The 20,762-nt window shown below is 46.0% G+C and overlaps 1 protein-coding gene across 3 annotated transcripts in view; it reads right to left on the reverse strand.

The window, feature by feature from the left end:
• LOC142572986 (tubulin monoglutamylase TTLL4-like) overlaps window positions 1-20,762 on the reverse strand; it is a 90,421-nt gene that overhangs the window by 12,521 nt on the left and 57,138 nt on the right. The window contains exons 17-19 of one of the 3 annotated variants that reach the window (XR_012826189.1): window positions 15,336-15,394; window positions 12,744-12,793; window positions 1,641-1,750 (exon numbers count right to left, since the gene is read on the reverse strand). Coding sequence is in view for 2 of the 3 variants with exons in the window: in XM_075682469.1 (XP_075538584.1) it covers window positions 12,744-12,793; window positions 15,336-15,394 (109 nt within the window). In the remaining variant the exon portion in view is untranslated. The remainder of the gene's footprint in view (window positions 1-1,640; window positions 1,751-12,743; window positions 12,794-15,335; window positions 15,395-20,762) is intronic. The other 2 variants (XM_075682469.1, XM_075682470.1) reach the window with 2 other exon arrangements.

Consider the following 20,762-nt stretch of genomic DNA (forward strand, 5'->3'; position numbering starts at 1 on the left):
AAAATTTAAAGCTACTCTTGTGATGGGTTGCTCAAGGCTACAAAAAAAGAGACCGATGTGCATCTACAAACAACGCTGGGAATGAGGCCGCCGTACGGTGTGTTGCAAAGAAGGCAGCCGTGAACAACTTCTGCACACTGCCTTCCCAGACACTCACTTTTGCTTGCGAGGCGGTTTGTCAGCTTTCCAAGTGTCGCGTGGCTGCTGTGAATAAATCTGTGTTGATTTGGCATGAGAACGTAGCTTTAGTAACCAACACTCAATAAAGCAGCACCAATTATGACTAATGGCCTAGTCAGTTTGGTAAGGGGCCTCAAGCTGTCACGGAACGCTTGCTACTAATATGTTTATGCAGGAGGCTCATCAGTGATTGCTCCCAAGATCATGCGTGCAGGTGAGCTTGATGGCTGCTGAAACAGTGTGAAGTTTGCCGCCGTGTAGCCAACATGATCTGTATGCCCATTGGCAGCTAATTGGGTTCATCTTTGCACATGCTGCTTTCTCCCTAAATACATGCTGCTTTTGTTGCCATTCCCTCTGTGCATGTCACACTATCGTTTCAATCAGTCCTATCAACGAGGATGAACTTTGTACCAAAACAGGCGGCCCTGACTGACGTGGTGCCGTTCTGTGAACTGCGGTGTCTGGGTGCTGCGTACACGATCCTTGCATCGAGCCGACATCAGTGACAACAGTGACATCAGTGACATCAGTGACATCGCAGTGACAAAGTCAGCTGCAGCATCCAGTGGGGGCAGCCAGTCCGTGGCACACTCAATGCTCCTTTTGCACCAAGAACAAAGTGAAACACTCGCTTGGGCAGCATCGAGCATGAGGGGCTCTGCAGCACACCCAACATGTGGCACTGCACAGATCTCTACACCGAATATATGAAACGTTCAAAAAATTAAATAATAGATACCCGATTCACGAATCAGATTATTCGAATGCTCGATTCCATGATATTTGAGTATTCACACACCCCTAAAAATAATACGGCTGCACTTATCCAGCTTGTGCAGATGCCATCAGCTTTTTCTACTAAATTTCTGAATGTTGAACGACGATCAAAGGGCTTAACATCTCAAAGCAAAAAAAGGGTATCCGAGAGATGCTCTGGATAACTTTGACACAGCCCTGGGGTTCTTTAACATACACCTAAACATACAAACGTTTTTGCATTGTGCCCTGATCAGCATGCAGCCGCACCTGCCAGGAACTGAACCCATGATCTCATGCTCAGCAGCCATTGAGCCATGACACATAGCCACACAAAGTCACACGTAGCCAATGAGCCAGCAAAACAACCTTGAAGGCACTGTACTTTGAACAAGTGCAAAATTTAAGCCACAAAAGCCAGTCTGCTGCAGATAGAGCAGTGCCAAGAGTTCACAAGAAAACATTTTTTAAGTATAGCAAGAGTGCGTTGGGGTACCGTTAACTTCTCGTAAAAAGTAGTCTAAAGCATGTTTTAAATGTCATCAGGAAAAGAAGCATCAGTATGATGCATGTAATCTTAGCGACAATATTCATCAGTAAAGCTACTCAAAGCGCACGAGATGCTGCACACCAAATGCAACAGAGTGACAAAGCATAGGCAAAACTTAAAACAATGAAAATTTGGCAGCAATGTGGATTACCTGCCGCATCCAGATTTTGCATCTCGTGGACTCTCGCCACACACCAAAGTAGACTTTACCTTCCCATGTGAGAGGAAGTGCATAGTGTAAAATTACGCCAGTGCCACTTCCTGAAACATACAATCAAGTAGAGGTACATTCAGCTTTACTGCTTGAGGAAACACTTTTTTGCTAAAGGCACATCCGAAAAAGCTCTGAGGGCCTGCCAGTACGCTTATTAGGCATATTAGTGCTCATAGTGTGACAAGATATGGCGGGTGCACGTATGTATAATTAAGGAATGCATACTGTGTCCCGAGACAATTGCCCTTTCCCACGCCTGTTAAGCTTCACCGCAATACTCCCAGTATGCTTCACCGCCTAACATTGCTGTATTGAGGCGAAGCTGACTTTCAGGAACCTAATTATGCAATGCTGTAATGAAATTTAAATACAATGAAATTCTCGTTATTCTACATTTAAATTATGGGGTTTTTTGCTCCACAGCCACAATATGATTATGAGGCATGTCATAGTGGCGACTCTGAATTTTGACCACCTGGGGTTCTTTAAAATGCACCTAAACCTAAGTACACAGGTGTTTTTTGCATTTCACCCCCATCGAAATGCGGCCGCCGTGGCCGGGATTTGGTGTCGCAACCTGGTGCTGAGCGAATCCTCGATATAACAAAGTATTTACCTTCTTATATCTTTTTGTACATTGAAAACCATGTATTTAGAACCTCAGCACAACAAAGTGTTTATATGTATGCGATTTCAATATCAGGGTGTCTAACAAGTTGAGATTTCCAATTTCCCTGAGTTTTCCTGGTTTTCCCCGAGCACCTTTGCGAAATTCCCTGAATGAGCCAGAACTTTGTTTTATGTCAAGGCAGGCTGACACCATGTTCCTCAGTGCTGTCACTCTCTAGTAAGCATGTTGAAACAAAAACATGACTAAATCCAGTTTGAACAGTAAGGAGTAATATCTATTTTATTTAAAAAGAAAACAGAGGGCATAGCGAAAAAAAATGGCAAAACCCATTCCAAATTGTGTCGAACATTTTCTAATACGAATGAAAAGGAGATGCATACATAAGTAAATATTTTTGAATATGAGCTATTTCTATCAACTGATAGCAAGCTTATTGGTATGAGGCCTGAACTTCGTCACAACTAAGATTCTCTCTATGCAGCTGGAAATTCAACCTCAACTGTCCTGACATACTCTCAGCCCGTACACATCTTAGTGTTGGGTTTCACTGCTTTAAAGGGTTTATTTTGGTTTCAATGAGGGACACCTACATCTCGGTGTCAGCCAACACTTTGTTTTTTGAGCTCAAGCTCTTTCAAAGAGGCGGCGCCACGCTTCCTTTCCCGTTAATTCCTCGGTGCGTCAGTCCTTTCTGTTCTCATCCTCCTTCTGCCACGCGTTCACCCCATGGATAATTTGGGGCATCGTCTTGGTCAGTTGTACAGTCAACGTCCGATTTTTCGGACTCCCTAGGGGCCGCAAAAACATTTGAAAAACCGGGCAGTCCGAAAAAAAAATGAATACATGTCTTTAACTGCCCTTAAGGGCTAACATTGCCACAGGCACGCCCGAAAAAGCTCTTAAGGCCTACCAGTACACTCACTAGGCCTATCGGTTCACGTACTGTGACAGGAGATGGGGTGCACGGTGTATAATTAAGGAATACATACTGTGTCCCTTGAGAATTGCCCCTTCCCACGATTGTTATCCTTTACCGCGTAACAGTGCTGTACTACGGCAAAGCTAACCGGAGACGCATTACGCAACGCGTTGTGCGCTGCGAGCTTCGAAGCCAATCGCAAGGATTACAAAGCCGGAGTCGGTGCCACTGCCGACAACGGCGAATTCTTTCAATGAAAAACACAGCACCGCACGGCAAGCATCGCACCGCACATATACCCGATAAATAATTTAATAACATTATTATACCAAGCGATTTCGGTTTCTGGGCTCCGGGTGATGCTATGACGTCATAGGAGAGGAAACGCAACACGGACTGGTCACGTGGGTAACAAAAATAGTGACGTAAAACTATGCTGCATCGTCTGCTCGCGCATAGGCGTGCTCTGCCAGCAGAGGTAAACAACTGGCGATTCGAAGTGCATGTCGCGGTTATTATAATTATTGCGAAAAGCGACAACAACGATAAGAAAATATTGCGGCTTGTGAGAGTCGGTGATTCATTCGGAAGCGCCGTAAGCTTTAGCTTTGAAGTGAACCGGAAAAGGCCTAGCGACGATATCGGCGGCGCCGAACGATCAGAGGCGGCGAGGCTGCCGTCGGTGCCAGAGTGACCACTCCTCGGTCGCCGCTTCGCCGTACGGCTGCCGCACAAATAGGTCCCGGGCCCGTCCTCTCTACGGCAAGGAAATCTCGCCGTTCGCGAGCAAAACCGCCGTCGCACCACGGCCCGCGAACGGCAAACAGCGTGCGGCGAGTTTCCCTTCCGGTAACGTGGACGGGCCTTCACAAGGCCAAGCGAACGAGAGACCGCTCCGAGCTGCAGAACTATGCGACTATGCGAGGAGAGAAGCGGACAACACGAACGCCGCATATCCTAGTCCTTTTCGGAGTCGGCCGGCTGGCGTTACACTCAACTTGTAAAGGCCCGTCCGCACGGCAACTCGCCGCACGCAGTTTGCCGTTCGCGAGCCGCCGTGCGGCGTTCGTGTTGTCCACTTCTCTCCTCCTGTGTCCGTGTCTGCACGCCTTACCCCTTCTTTGCATTAAGAAAGGATTTCTATATGCCTGCAGCTCGGTCATAGTGGAGGCTGTGCTCGGTCGCTCGGCTCAGCAGGCTCCGTAATCGGAATTTCATCGCTACTCATCATACGTCACGTTTTTGTGCTAGTGTGCTATGACGTCTATATTTTCGTTCCTCCGCTGTGACGTCATAACTGCCGCGCTAGCGATGGGTCTCGACCACGAGAAGGAGCTTTTGATGACTTTTTGGGGCTGAATTAAAGTTATTTTGAAATGTTTGCAGCGTCCAATACCTCGTTGTGGGTGTCCTTGCATACGGAAGCAGCCTACAACATCCGTTTTATAGCCAAAATATTTGGTGTTCCAACCCCTTTAATAGCGAACGTAGAAGCAGCAAGGCCTAACGTTGCCGCGGTGATGGCTACGGCTGCCAGCGGATCTGCGTGCGAGAGTGCCGGTTCGAGGCGGCGAGATAATCAAAATGGCGGCGGTGGTGGTTTTGATTAATGCCATTTGAGACATGCAGCCAGGGCATATACATTAAAATATACATATATGGAGTACATGGTGGTGCTGCAAAGCCGTGCGAATTATAGGGCATGTTCGAAAAATCGGGCGCCTGGAAAATCAGTCGTTAACTACTCTGGCAACACCTCGTGCCGATGACACGGCGTCAATGACGATACGATGCAATTCCTGTTACTGGAGCCAGCATTAACACGACTTTCATTCCCTTTCAGTAAGGTTGCAGCTAATTTTTCCTGATAAAAGCACAAATTCCCTGAGTTTTTCCAGACTATTCAAATTCCCTTAGAATTCCCGGTTTTCCCGGTTGGTAGACACCCGGAATATAACAAAAATTTCACTGCTGCCACAAAGGAATATGAAGACAATAAATGGAAACTGCTGTGGGCTCAGATGGTCACATGGTTCAATCATATGCAGCTGCTAGGGGATGCACATCTCAAACGAATCGAAGCAGCATCATGTTTGGTACCAAGTCCACGTGCGATAAGATTCTATCGCGTTACCACTTGCACTCTAAGATGTATGCTTCGGGCGCAAGTGAAAGCGCGTATTAGCGCTGTCTACCATGAAAGCAAGAGGAAAGAGGGGGAGCAGAGCAAGCTCGTGGTAATGCCATCAAGCATGCACGATAGAGAGGGGCACATAAGCATGTGTATCCTTTTCTAGTGCGGTCGTAACTGAGCACAGCTGAGAGTTTCTTCCATATCAGCAATGAATAATATCATTAATATCGGCAAGTTTGAGGCAATAACGTAGCCATGTCCACTTTGAGGGGACAGAAACAGATCGGCGCGCGTAGCTGCCAGTGACATAGGAACACATGGCGGACATGCTGCGGAAACTACGGCATTTGTCTTCACTACTGTCTTAATACAGCACGTTTCCACTAAGCGTGGGCGTATATGTTAGCTGTGTTACAAGCGTTGGCGTATGAATAAGGTACACTTCTAAAGTATCAGTGTAAACGTGGCTGCTATCGTTGCTGCTCGCGATTTGTTGCGTGCCCACGAGTGCAGACGAGAAGAATCGAAAGACACCTTTTTTGTTGTTGTTGGCCACAACCATTATAAAGCCTATACATAATAAAGGCAAGTTTGGTTGTAGATTTTTTTTTTTGTCATGGAAGTGTGAAAAGTGATGAAAGGAATGAAATGGGGCATCTGCTTAAGAATGTTTGGTGCGTGCAGACCGCTTGGTTTGTCTTGAGTCGTTTGCGCATAGCATTCGAGAAATAGCACAATCATTATTAGCTGTAGGAGCTAATGGAGGCAAGTTCGGGGTGCGATCATTACACGGGAAATTTAAAAACAAAAACAAATTTTGACGACAAAATTCAGGGGTGCAGTCATTATGCAAGTAAATAAGGTATAAACATGAGCTAGATATCGGGCATGTTATGCAAAAAAATAAAAAAAATGTTGGCAGGTATGCAAGAAATTAGAACAAAATTTAAAGAAAAGAGTGCAGCCCTTATATAAGAATGTATGGTAATGTATCCAAATAAAAGCAGCTAAAAAAAAATCCAAGGACACCGAAGCACTTACGAGTTGTGAATGTGAAACCATTAATGTCGAATTGAATGCTGCTGAGTGATCCTTCGAGTTATGAACTACTTGCAGGCAAGTGAGCATGTTGACTTATTCGACTGACGCCTCTTAGATAGCACAAGGCCGGTGCACTTTGATCCGTGATGTCATGCTACCTTGCCCAACTGCCATGCAATCAAATGGGGATGCTTCCAAGTAAGCCGCAGTGATTTTGACATGACCATTTCCATCACACCAAGGTTGGCATTGAAAATTTCATCCCAAGTAGCCCGACGTCTTGAAGCAGAGTGCACAAGCCTGCTATCTAGGAGGCGCTGGTTTAGCCCAATGGGTGAGACACTCAGCTTCCGAGAGTGGCGTTGCAGGTTCAAAACTCACTGTACCCCCAACGTGTTTCCTTTCAAATTTCAGTTTATTTTTATATATTAATTTCTTTACCGTGATTATCGAGGCGCAGTTAGAATGCAGGCGAAAGCTTCCGAGAGCGAGGATAACGTGGCATACCCTTCCACCTCACGCAGCACCTGGTGCGCTACTGCGGCAGCAGGTGATCCCTAACGCATGCTCTGCTCTGTTGAGGCACACTCTTAATGTGGCGTCGCAGCCAATGAGAATTTAGGTGCTGTTTTAACGCGATAGCGTAAAGGAGCTCGTGTCGCAGAAAATCCAGTCTCGGCTTCGGACGTCGTTTCGGCAAAAAGATTTTCGAACCGCCCATACCCAGCGCCTCCATGTGGCGCAAGGAACTTACTGAACTAATTGTATTTCTCAAGCTAAAATATGTAGAAAAATCGTAAAGTACGACTTACACACAACCTACAGATATGATAGCTCTCGGATTGTAATTTGAATATACAAGAAAACATAATTCTGTTACGCGAGTGTTTCTACAATTCATAGACTGCCGATGGCATCCACCATTTGCACGCGGCGGCATGTGAATAATTCACAGTCCATGTAGCAGCACGCCCGCTTCCTTGAAACACTTCCAGATGGCGCTCGCCTCCACTGCATCGTGGCCCACACAAGAGGCCGCCTTTCTACCAGAAAGCCCGCCTTCGTGCATAGTGTTCGCCGCGAGCATTTCCCGGTAACCATTACAGTTACATATGCGAGAAGCAGTCAGGAATCTTTGAATGCTATCGTGTTCCACTCTTAAAGGCTAAGCTTAAGCATCCTCCAAATTTTTTCGCTTGTGCAGACAACAGACGCCCGCTTTTTTGCTCAGTGGGCTGTTTGATGCTTTCACATCAATAATTTATCCAGTAGAAGTAGCTTATCTTTCTTTCTCACATCAAGTAAAAACACAAGCTCCAAGCAATGACAAAAGGCAATTCAGCAGTTCAACAAGAAACCGCAGTTTAGCCAGAGGTCCTGAATTAAATTCCAACTAGTGAGAGTAGTTGATATGAAAACCATGGCTAAAGAAGTGTGGCATTTAATTGAATATTGATGGTCAACTACTATTAAATTTCCTTTTGGGTAAATTGATTATAAATGAGTACTAGTCCCGTATTTTCCAGTTCACTAGACAATTATTTTCTTCAAAAATTCTCGGCGGTGCACCTTATATACAGTGGAACCCCATTGATACGTTCTTCGATGCTATGTTTTCCCCCCTGCTACATTGTAATTTTGTAATTCCAAATTAAATTCCATTTGTGTCCATGTACTACAATGCACTACATATATAGCAATACCACATATAGTGATATATAACGATGAGCCAACTTAAGAGTGTCAACTTATACATTCGGGCTATGAGAAAAAGAAAACCTTACATAACGACGCATTGTTATTCACCGCACCAAGTATCAGTATAACAAACAAAATTTTGCTTTCTGTACATTGTTTTCCATACAGAATAATCGTTAAATTTGCTTTCCTATGCGATTTACTACGTGCATTCATATCTGCCGCCGTTAGTTGCGCAGTGCGTCTCGCCCGCACGCCGATTGCAAAAGCCACGGAGAGCATCGCTAATTGGCGCAGCGTGCCACATGATGGCACCAGCCACCTCGCATTGCTCACGATCGAGATACACGTGAGGTGAGTGGGAAGGAAAATGCAAGAAGTGAAACAGCATCCGCCCTTTGCCCCCTTCTCAGCAAGCACGGATATGCACTGCAGAAGCAGCAGCGTGCAGCCCGATTGATGGAAGACGTTGCCGACAAAACGCAATGTTGTATCGCTTGAGACGAAGCTGCAAATTTTGCAAGGCTCAAAGAAGTATGAGCTCGAGCAGGAATACCGTGATCATGACGGCTGCAACCAGGGGCCATGCCAATCAACGGAAACGGCAGCCTTTGTGTGCCAGAATGAAACCCCCCATGATAGTGAAACCAATACAGTGGAAGGCCGCTGACATTACCAAGCTCTGAGAAGATGTTGCTACTGACGATGAAACAGGTGGTGCTTCGATGAAGGAGTTTCTTAGTGCAGATAGTGCTGCCTCGTTATGTGAAGAGATCTCCGATGTGGCAACTGCTGTCGCGACAGGCAGCAATGAGATTGACAATTACTCGTCACTGACACTGACTCTAATGTTCACGCAAAGTGCACTGTCATCGATTGAGTCACTCAGTGGCTTCATGCGCGCTAAATTATTGCTGCTAGTGTTCGTGCAGAAGCTGGGCACCTCTGTTGTGAACCTGAAACTCCCACAAAAGCAAGTCTGGATTTCGGACTATTTCAGCTTGCCTACTGCTTGATATGCTGTTTAGAGGTATAAATAAACATTTATTTTTCCAAGTTTTCTTTACACAACGCCTATCTTTTAGCACAAGTGGCAAAATTGGTTTCAGTGCTACAGAGGTATGTTCAGTAGCTTTCTTTTATGCCAGTCCAGATATAGCGGTAATCGCTTATAATGATACGACTTCTTGTTCTTGATAGCGTTATAAGTGGACTGCACAGTAGGTCCAATTTGATACAGGGCCATTCTGTAATGTTCCTGCATCTTACATTGTATTTGAACACGGCGGTCACGTAAATTTAGCAGTGCAGAGGAATATTTGTTCTCGCACATTGCAACAAGTGAACAATCTGTTGCAACAAGCGGCTGAAGTCTGCAACAAGCGATTGAAGTAGCACAATCCAGATGCTGCACAAACATTGGGAGAAGGTGTGCACACAGCAGTGGGCGAAGCGTCCGAAAAAGTGTGCACTAGCTGAAATCTACCGTGAATGATGCACACTGGGCATAATCCACCAAGCATAGGGCTACATTTATTTTGGAGTCTGCGAAGCCCTTAATTAACTGCACTGCCCAAATGCCGGTTCTTTTTAGTCAGCTTCGCTGCAATAGAGCCCTGTTATGCGGTGAAGCATATAGAAAATATTGTGGTAAAGCAGGTAAAGAGGGGAAAGCAATCACTGCCACGAAACACGGTTAAGTGTCGCTTAATAATACATGCGATGCCACCGGTCGAAGTATGAATGCTGAGACAGCTATTAAACATACTGGCAGCCATTCGGAGCTATTTCTGACGTTGCTGTGGCAATTTGTGCCCTTCCTCACAGTTGTTTTCCCAGCTGGTACGTTTTTTTCTCTTCCACAGTCCCTTGAAAAACATGTCAACAGGGTCTACTGTACATGCATACCTGTCAACCTGGCAAGATAAAAAATCGGGAGGCTTTTTATTTGTGCCATCAGGGGGGGGGGGGGAGCAGGCAGTGGTCGATGAGTCCTTTTGCAGGACCCTGCAGTAGCAGACTTCGCTCACTTCAAAAATTTATCGGAGTAGCTTTGCTCAAACTGGCGGCCTAGGTGTTGGAGGGCTGTGTTGCACTTTGATGAGCAGAACTCGATCCTAGTTTTTCACGCCGTGCTAAAAATCCACTCGCACTCTGCGTTGTTATGCGGTATCACGAGTAAATCCAGCATCACCTTAGCAAGTGCGGGGTGGTTATCTAAATTTTCTAACAGCCTTTAGACAGCACCTTATAGCAAGTGAGTCCGGCACCTGGTGGTTAACAGATATGCCACGAATCCGAAAACATAACCTCCGAGAATTGTTATGTGCCGCTGGCACTGCCCAATTTTACTGCTCTTGCCCAGGTGTCATGCTGGTTCTCAACGTTTAAGGTTCTGCATTATTTTCAGTGAGCAATAATGGCAGCGTGTTTTTTTTTTTTAGTTTCAGTATCACAAAGTGCATACATCAAACATACTGATAAAGATCCATGATAAACAGATTTCTTGTTTATAACTAGAGGTGTGCGAATACTCAAATATCACCGAATCAAATCGAATAGTGAACGTTACAGTTGATTCGCAAATTGAATGTCTACTATTAGATTTTTCGAATATTCAATATATTTGATATGGAGATCTGCACAGTGCCACATGTTACGTGCGCTGTGGAGCCCCTCGTGCTCAATGCTGCCAAAGCAAGCGTTTCACTTTGTTTTTGGCGCGAAGGGAGCACCGAACACGCCACGAATGGGCCAACCCGGTTCACACGGTAGCGGAGTGTCACTGCAAGTGGTTGCCCACGTCGGCACAATGCGAGGATCGCACACACAGCACCCGAACAGTGCAAGTTGCACAATGGTGCCACGTGGGACGGGGCTGCCTCTGTCAGGACAAGCTTTGTCCTGACATCACAGCTGATCGAAATGATGATGTGGTGCTGACAGAGGGAACGGCAACAAAAGCAGCCCATATTTTGTAAAGCGCAAAAGCATGTGTGAAGATCAGGCTGATTATCCGCCGATAAGCATGCAGATCATGCTGGATACGCAGCCCGCAGCTTCATTGCACACTGCTTCAACAGCCATTAATCTAACCTGCGAATGTGATCTCGGGGCCAATCACTGATGAGCCACCCGTACAAGCATATTACTGGCAAGCACTACGTGACGACTTGCAGGCAATTACCACATCGGCCAGCGGTGAAGTTTGGTGACGACCACACTGGCTAATTAGCACTGCATCACGGGTGTCAGGGACTAAAGTTACAGTTTGGTGTCGAATCGACGCAGATCCATTCGGAACAGCTGTGCGGCACTTGGAAAGACAACAAACCGCCTTGCTAATGAAAGTGAGAGACGGCGGATGGACGAGAGGATGAGGAGGGGAAGGGGTAGCGAGCATCGCACGAACTTGCCATGACCCTCAAGATTTCAGATTCTTTGACAGGTGGCGAATCACGCCAAACTTTACCATGAAACGGCACGAATGGCACCTCCTCTTTACATTTGGCGTCGGCTACACGTGGCGAACAACCATAGTGGCACAATGCAATTCACGAAACTAACTGTTTATTGGGAGCAAAACAAGTAGCACAATAGTAGCGGTGAGCAGACTCGATCGTTGATCTGTGGATCAAGCACATTGGCTTTTCTAGATTACTTGTCGAAGATCCCATCGTAATCACTAGTGCTTGCATACCTTCCAGAAAGTACAACACTTTTCGCATTGTATATACAATTTGGTTACACGAGGTCCAGCGAGAACACAGATAACAGACAGATAGAATCAACAATAACATTTGCGCAGGTTCTAAATCATGCATGCATGCCTTGCACTGAGTGATAGCTTTAAGTTGTTAGCAGGTGAAATTTGGTCACCGGAAGAAGGATAAGCAAATACACGTGTCAATATGCTGCGACCAGTGATATGTCACTGAGTGCCCTAAATGAGGGGGAAAAAAAGACACTTCGGCGCCCGCGTCATGACTGCTGCCCGAGGCCCCAACGAAGTGCCAGCGAGCAGCCGAGCAAGTAGGCACAAGCAGCGATAGAAAAAACGGAGGAGAGATAAGCGTGGAGTGCAGCCCGATGCAACGTGTGGCTTGGCTAGCAAGGCACTACCGGGTTCCAAGCGAGTGCAAGCGATGCTGCAGATGCTACCCCACTGCATTTGTTCTGGTATTTTCTAAGTCAAGATTTTGAGATATCAGGAGTCCGCCTCAAAAACTTTTCAAGATGAGAGGCGAAAAACACATGGTTTGACACCAATGAGTGCGCAACAATTTAGACTTAACCGATCCTTCGAGATTAAGAGTTCGAGTTAACAGAGGTTTGCCGTAATTTCATGGAGCAAGTGGTGGTGTTCAGGAGGTGCAAATATTTAAGCAGTTTTTATAATTTAATCAGTGACCTGGCGAGGAACAACACAGGTGTAGATTTAGAAACAAAACGGCCACGGGAATTCCTTGGAACTTGGAGGGGTCTCACTTAAATTAGAGGAAAGATTGGAAGCTTCTGGCCAAGCCAACAGCTCATCTCTATCGTCGTCATCAACGTTTTCTCGCTAGACGACCAAGCACTAGCCAACACAACCGCCACCATTTCATTCGGACTCACCTTTTTTCGGAAATGGGAGAAGGCTGGCTTTCGGCAGTGGGCACCCGTTCCTGGAGAAGAAGCATCAAAGCTATGAGATGCGGAAAAGGCTTTAAAAAATGCTTCTGGGCTCGCCTTCATGACGACCATTACACAGTGAAAATTTTAAACATAGCAGTAGTCTTAAACTGCTATATGCAAACGAAATTGCGAGAGAAAAGAGACAGAGAGGAAAATTTGAATTAGTTGCAGCATTACAGTGCAGTCCACTCATAACAAAACCACTGATAATAGCCAGTTATAACGATTAGCCGACTCAAGAGTATATCTTGTGCACTAGGGCTATGAAAAAAAAAAAAAACATCATACTGAATAACGACAGGTTATTTGCTGCATATTGGGTATAAAAATAAAAATTTTGCCTTCTGGACAACGTTTTTCATGCAGAATAATCGTGATATTTGGGCTGCTAACTTCCACTCAAACGAACGATGCCAAGACGGGGTGAAAGTTTTGCCTACGCGAGTTCGTATCTGCCACCATTACCGTGAAGCACGTCCCACTTGCACACCAATTACGAAAGCCACGGAGAGCATCACCAGTGGCAAGCCAGCCACTTTGCGTCCACATCGCCCGCAATCATGCTCCACTATGCTAAGCATGATGCTATGGAACTGTGCTCCACGCGTGAAGAAAGGGAGGGGAGGGGAATACACAAAAAACAAAGCGGTGCCTGCCCTTTCTGCACTCCCTCAGCAAGTGCGGAAATGTGTCACAGAAGCAGCCCCAAAGCTGCAGACAGCTAAGTTAGTAGAAGATGCTGCCAACAAACTGCAGAGCTGTGTCGCCTGAAATGAAGCTGCAAATTTTGCAAGGCAAAGAAGTACGAGCCCACGCAGGAGCGCCGTGATCATGACGGCTGCGACCAGGGGCCATGCCGATCAATGGAAAAGGAAGGCTTTGTGTGCCAGGGCGAAACCCCCCCATGTCAGTGAGACCAACATGGTGCAAGCCGCTGATATTACCGAGCTCCGGAAGCACATCAATACTGATGATGAAACAGGTAGTGCTTTGATTGAGCAGTCTTTCGAGTGCAGATACTTGTTCTGCGAAGAGATATCCGACGGGGCAATCGTCGCAACAGACAGAGGCATTGTGCAACGGAGGCCACGGCAGCAGCGGCAGTGACGATGAGATTGGCAATGGCCCGTCTTTGACACTGACGCCAATTGAGAGTTGCTCACTAATTTCATGCAAGCTAAATTATTGCTGCCAGTCTTCACGCAGCAGCTGGATGCAATGCACACTGAGATTATGAACCTGAAGCTCCCACAAAAGCAACTGCAGGTTCCTTTTGGACTATTTCAGCACGCCTAATGCTTGACACACTGTTTAGAAGTATAAGTAAACGTTTTTATTTTTCACTGCCTACTTTCTATGTCTATATTTAGCACAGGTGGCAAATTCAGTTTCGGAGCTTCGAAAGTATGTTCAGTAGTGGTTTATTTATTCATTTCTTTGTGGCAATCCAGATATAGCAATGAATGGTTACAACAATCGGATTTTTTGTTCTTGATATCGTTATAAGTTGGCTGCCCTGCATCACAAGATCACAAAAAGAGGAAAGAAATTCCCCTAGTGCTTTGGAAACAATAAAAACTTGGTGAAAGAAAAAGATCCTATGCACTTTATCAGCAAAACATAAGGACCACAAGTGTGTACAATGATTAGCCATCATATTTTAATCTTGGACATCGAAGTTCAACTGACTAAATTACAAGGTATGCACTTGTCCTAACAGAGGTGCAGCGCCTCCCTGTGAACCTGCGATGCTTTGCAAAAGGCTTTTCCCACACAAAGGTGTCATCCCTTGATCATTAAAGCCACACTGAGGCCACAATCGGTGCTGTGCACACCATCTTGTTTGCTCTGCTTGTTGATTTCGCTGGCATAAAACGATGTCAATGTCTTGCTCTTTCTTTCTTGTATATTCTGGATGCCACAAATAACATGCACATCCTCCAAGCTCACTCCTCAGTGCCTTAAGCATAGTTAGCAGCCCAATGAAGACTGCCACATCATCCAAGCGTTGATGTTAATACTGGAAATAACAGCATTGCCACTGAGTGAGAGCCATTAGGGGTTACACCCTTCAGGGTGCCGCAAGCTCAAGGGGTGCAACCAAGATCTAGGGGGCCAAAGCCCAAGGCAGCAAATGGCTAGAGGTAGTACAGTGGCTGTTGAAAGTTATCTAGTGAATTTTGATTTATAAATTATGCCCTTGCAGCAACTCCCCTTAGTAAATTCTCTGAGATTCCAAATGTGCAAATAATAAGTTACCAACATTTTGCCATACAAGGCACTGTTCCACATCTCAGGTCACACAACAGTCATTGTGCCAATTCTAGACTCTCTTATAAGCACTGCAGGAAAGTGATGCTACGAAAGACATTTACTCACGGCATAAGTCATAAGAAAAAGGGTGATACACAAGCATCACATACTGCACAAATATTTATAACAAGAGCCAGTAACAATTACAAACAAGTAATTGCACAGCAAAACTAAGATGCATGCCCCCACTATGCACGAAAGACCGTCACCGAAGCTTACCGTGTCTGGTGACGTTAGGTGGAAGCCCTTGGCACAGAGTCGTTGCAGCCACTCCACACCTGCGATACATGCAGTGTTAAGAAGAGGCTCTCTGAACAGGCAACGCTAAAAGACGGACACTAACGTGCGAGCAGCGTGCACTGTCTCATATTTGCATCACTGGCAGAATAAGTAAATTAAGCTGACACACAAAATAAATTTTAGGTGATCATTGAAGCAGAACCACTATGCTAACAGTCAATCAGGAGTGCCACAGCTGAAATAGGATTTCGAACAATTTCTAGAGTTGGAAAAGGTTAGTTTTGGAGCAGGAAAATCTAAATTTGGAGCAGGTTATGGGAGAAAAAGCTCCATTTTGGAGCACCAAGCGCCAAATTTTGAGCAATTTAACAGAAGAAAGCTTACTTTTGGAACAAAAAATAAAAAAAGATGTGAACTTTTACAGCAACTATTTAGAATTAACCCCTGCAATGTGACAGAGCTGCCAACTATTAAACATCAGCGCAATCATGCTTTAGCTTCAGTGGGCAAGGTTCTGCGAAGGTGACCAATGAAATCTGCGGAAGCCTGTAAGGTGTGGTGAATTCGTACCAACCTGCAGAACAGGTTGATCCAAATGCTTACAATATTTACAAGACCAGGCAAAGAAACACAACATCGAAGAAATAGGTTGGTATAAAACTACAAACAATTTTTTAACTGTACTCCAAGACGCTCTTATACATGAGTAGCATCTGACTAGTCTAGAACATGACTAGCCCAAACTTATATATGTACCGAACAGTTCTTCCACCTGAGAAACATCTGACTACACTCGACACAGTAAAACCACGTTCATCCGACCTTCATAATTTTGGAAAATCTGATGATTCGGACTCATTCTCTGGTCCCGGCAGGCATATGCATTACTCAACGCAATCAAATTCATTAAAGCCGTCAATGCTTGGAGCTTGGCGAGCACATGGTGCCACAAATATGCAGTGCAAAAGACCCAAGAACAACGCTAGCGTCCAACCGAAAAAAGCAGCGGACTCCACATCTCCATAGTCATCGGCGGAAATCGTACGTGAATGACGGCAACACTGCAATGCTTCTTGCTTACTTGTGACTCCTTTATTTTATGCTTACAGCCACACATAGCACTGCCTGGCTTCCCAGCTGCGTAGTCACTATCCATGATTGATTCGATAGCCACCACGGTTTCATCCATAGCGGTTGCAGCAAGCAGTTGTATTGAATCGGTGCGCGTGTCGGCTGCGTGCCTTCAGAACCGCAAGGTTGCTGTGCATGATCGCGTCAATAGTAGCTGCGGTTTCGTCCGCAGTTGCAGCAAATAGTTATTTCGTTTTGATAAGCTTTCGAGGATGATGAGCATCGGCTACATCGCGATGAACGGCGACCAGCTCAGTGGCGAAAAAAATTGTCGGGATGTGTGCACAGTGGTGAAAAGCGTGCCCCAGGTGAAGGCGCGCACTGTGGCCGCGCTGTGAAGTTGCGAGGCCTACGCCACTGTGAGCGCTAATCAGCCACGAGATGAGGATAACTGCAGCTTCCGCACTGCTTTTGTGCAAAACAGAAACAGGATTGGATCATTCCTTCAGTAAATAAAGGCATGTTGGCATAGTAAGTATTTGTTTATTGTTTTCTTGTTGTTCACGATAATTTGACATTTGGTTAATTCTGATGTTTTTTCAGCCCCATGAGACCCAAATTAACAACGTTTTACTGTATATGTCACCCTTATCATGCACTGCTCCTGCCAGCTGATCATGTTGACAATGGGTGCAGAACATTGCTTTGACCTCTCACAAAGCTCAAAAAGCATGAAAAAGGAAAGCACGAAGGACATTGTAGAAAATTATGGCCATGGAATGTCTAGGCCAATAGCAAGCCCATGTGCACCCAGACACCCATGTGCACCCAGACACACACTGACCAACTTGGGCCGTATTCATGAACACTACCTTTTGAAAGCTATTTTGATTTGCATGATATTTAGTGTGACAAGTGCCAGAGGCATCGATGGGCGATAGTGTTTCTGCACAGTGATAAGATAGGTTGATCGGCATTGCACCAAGAATGCCGTCACTCCTAGAGACCAATGCGTTTTGCACTATAGTCAATTTAAATCAAAGGTATCTCTGAAAGTGATGATCCAAGAACATGGCACACCTTTTATGGCTACTTGTGGAGTAAAGTCACTTATCTTTGGGGGAATACAGTATTTCGGATTCCCAATCATTCGGGTGTTATGGCGGTCCCCATCGAGTCCGAATTATCGGCCGGTGACAGTAACGGCTGTGCGGTTGCTCATGCTGCTCTACCGAATGCACTGTCTCGTTTCCCGTTTGACGCAGACGTACACAGAGGATCTCTTGAATTAATAAATGCATCAGCACAACAACCCGTACACAGCAGCCTATCCACGTAGCCAATGTGACAGGCAGCCTACGGAAACGGTGATGTGGAGATGCTGGCACAGCACTGTCGCCGCTTGCCACTTACTGTGTATGCGCTGTGCAAAGTGATGAGTAGTTGACTTCGGATTCCTAAGGCCAGAACTGAACCATAAAAGCAGTTTTCCTTCATCTTAACTTACTTTTTAGTGCAGGTCTTAACGGCGAACTCGACGGCGGCTAACCTTCGCTGTACAGGATATCAACATTGGTTCAAGCTTCAAGTGCACGACTTCAGGTGGTAGAAGTCTGTGGATTCCAACTTCGTAGGCACGTTTTGACTCATTTCGAACGCAATGAGTTATATGTGCAAGTGAAGGCGCTGCGGCTATCGCATTGTCGGTTTGATGGCCTATCGAGAGGGCTTTAGTCAAATGATCGTTGGCATGCCGATTTCATCGGTGCCGTCGACAAGAAAGCCCGTCCCAGTAGAACAACTTGTGCTCATTGGTTACGTCGTTGTCAGCCCAGTATGATAAGATGGTCTCAGCAAAATGCTGTGCTGAATTGTCAGGCAATCTATGGTGGAGCGTCTTGTAGGTCTCGTATTGACCAAGTACAGTAGAACCTTGTTGATACCTTCCCATTACAGTCAACGACCGATTTTTCGGACCCTCTAGGGAATGTAAAAACGTCCGAAAATTCAGGCAGTCCGAAAAAATTAATGTATGCAAAAAACTCACTTTTCTTTTCTTCTCAGATCTAGAGGTAAAGGGCGAAGTATCAGGTTTCCGAAACCCTGCCGAAGCATCAGTGAAGTGGCTATAAAAAAACGCATTCAAACACTCTGTACGCAGCTGACTGTCGGTTTATTATGTACATGTGCATCGCCGGGCAGCCGGTTTTATTGCTGCAGTGGCTTGAAGAACTTGTTGATTGTTGTTTGGACGGCGTTCCGGTTGCATGCGATCATATTCACCTCGATCTGAGCAAGGGTCATGTCAGCACTGTACAGCGATGAAAGAGTCAACAGTGCTTGCGTCAACTCGGCGCTTGTAGGCGGCGCAGGCATTGGCTCCTCATTTTCAACATCGGAGTCTTCTGAATCCCCCACAACCTTGCTCACGTCAGCCTACGATGGGCCGCTCACGACTTGCTCAATAATGGCGGCTTTCATTAACCGACGGTACTGCTTTTCGCGCTTCGATGCAATCGGCGAGGACAATGAAGACAGAGTGGGGGCCACCGAAGGCAAGCGAAATCCTCAAGTTGCGAACAGTGGAGTTCGCAGACGAGCGTCGAAGCACCTAGGCCTAGCGTCGCAGAGCACACCTGACACAACAGCACAACCACACACCACGCTAGCCAAAGCGTGGCCTATGTGAACAAATGAAATGGCGCCGCTCCGGAAACTCCGCTGGAGGCGGAAGCGGAAGTGCGGCGATGAACAGAGCCAGCATGGCCAGACCAAATCGGTGTGTGACGGCTAGATTTGGCTAGTTATGGTTCAAAGCGGTGATGTGCTTCGGCTGCAAGTCGATTTCCTGCACAAGGGCGCTGCGTGAGGAGCCAAAGGACCTTCCGTTGTGTCAAAAAGTCCGGAAAATTGGACAGCGGGGGGTTCAAGCGTCCGAAACTTCAGATGTCGTTATACATTGATTCTATGGGGCTCGTGGCAGTGCCGCGTAGACGTCCGAAAATTTGGGCGTCCGAAAATTCAGTCGTTGACTGTACGTAAGTTTTTCCTGGGGCCAACGTTTGTAATCAAGAATGCAAAAAATGACCGAATAGAATTACGCTCATTTTTTACCAGTTCATACGTTCTCGAAAAACATGATTTTTCGGCCCCAACATTCAATACGTTGCTAAGCTGGAATCGTACGATAGGTTTTCAGGCTGCTAGATCTCGCGTAAGCAAGAAAATGCATGAGGTACGCATGATTGCGAACAATATATAGCTGCCTGCCACAGCAGCTTCACCGCAATGCTCGCCCACCCGTCGCACTTGAAAACGCCACCGTGCACTCTCACTTCGGTTTCTCCCTTCGGTACCAGCAAATCTTCTCCGAGGTGGTCGCACGCGGCATTCAGCTATCCCATCCAATCCTATTGTGATAAACATCTTTACATAGCTGTTTCACAGCACGTAGTGCCATTGGAAGCTTGGCACATGGTTTTAATAGAAGATAACTAAAATGCAACACCGTTCCCTTCTGCAGACTGCAATTGTAAACGTTTTCTGGCTGCCGGATCACATCTGAACAAGAAAAGGCGCGACGCACACCTAATCGAGAACAGTATACAGCCGTCTGTCTCATGTGAGAACGACTGTGCACACAGTTTCTTATTTCAGTGCCAGCAAATCTCTGCCCAGGTCGTCGCACGCCAAGTTCGCAGCCACTGCTGCCATACCTATGCGATAAGCATCTTCACATATATGTTTTACAGCGTATGGTGCGTAGTGCCATAGGTAGCGTACTGCATGCTTTTAGTAGGTGATAATCCAAGCGTGCTGCTGTTCCCTACCGCAAGGGGTGTGATGTGGGCATCACGTTTCGCGTCGACGACATCCCGCATCACTCACCAGCTCGATCTTGTTTTAGTTTCCCATTGCCTTCTGAAAACATCACGCAATAGGAAAACAACAAAACGCGTCTCGAGCCGCCAGAGCGCCACCAGTTCAATGCACGTCGGCGCCTCGTGCTGCAATGATCTGTGCAACACTTCGCATTATGTAGATGTCAACAATAGTTGTGTCTGTCGAATTTTTAACGACTTCAGATCGCATGTTTTCCCAGTTAGTATGTTCTTTTTTCGTAGTTTCCAAAACATTTGAACGAGGTCCAACGTGTGTTGGCTTCGTATTACGTAGATGTAAAAAAAACTCGAGTCTGTCAAATTTTTTTAGTGACTTCAAATTGTATGTTTTTCCAGTTGGTACGTTTTTTTTTCATGTTTTTTTGGAGGACGTACAAACGAAGTTCTACAGCATTGCCACACTTTAAACAATTATGTGAAGACAGGCCCGCAC

The sequence above is a fragment of the Dermacentor variabilis genome, chromosome 2 (assembly GCF_050947875.1).
Source record: "Dermacentor variabilis isolate Ectoservices chromosome 2, ASM5094787v1, whole genome shotgun sequence".
In the NCBI taxonomy this organism is placed as follows: Eukaryota; Metazoa; Arthropoda; class Arachnida; order Ixodida; family Ixodidae; genus Dermacentor; species Dermacentor variabilis.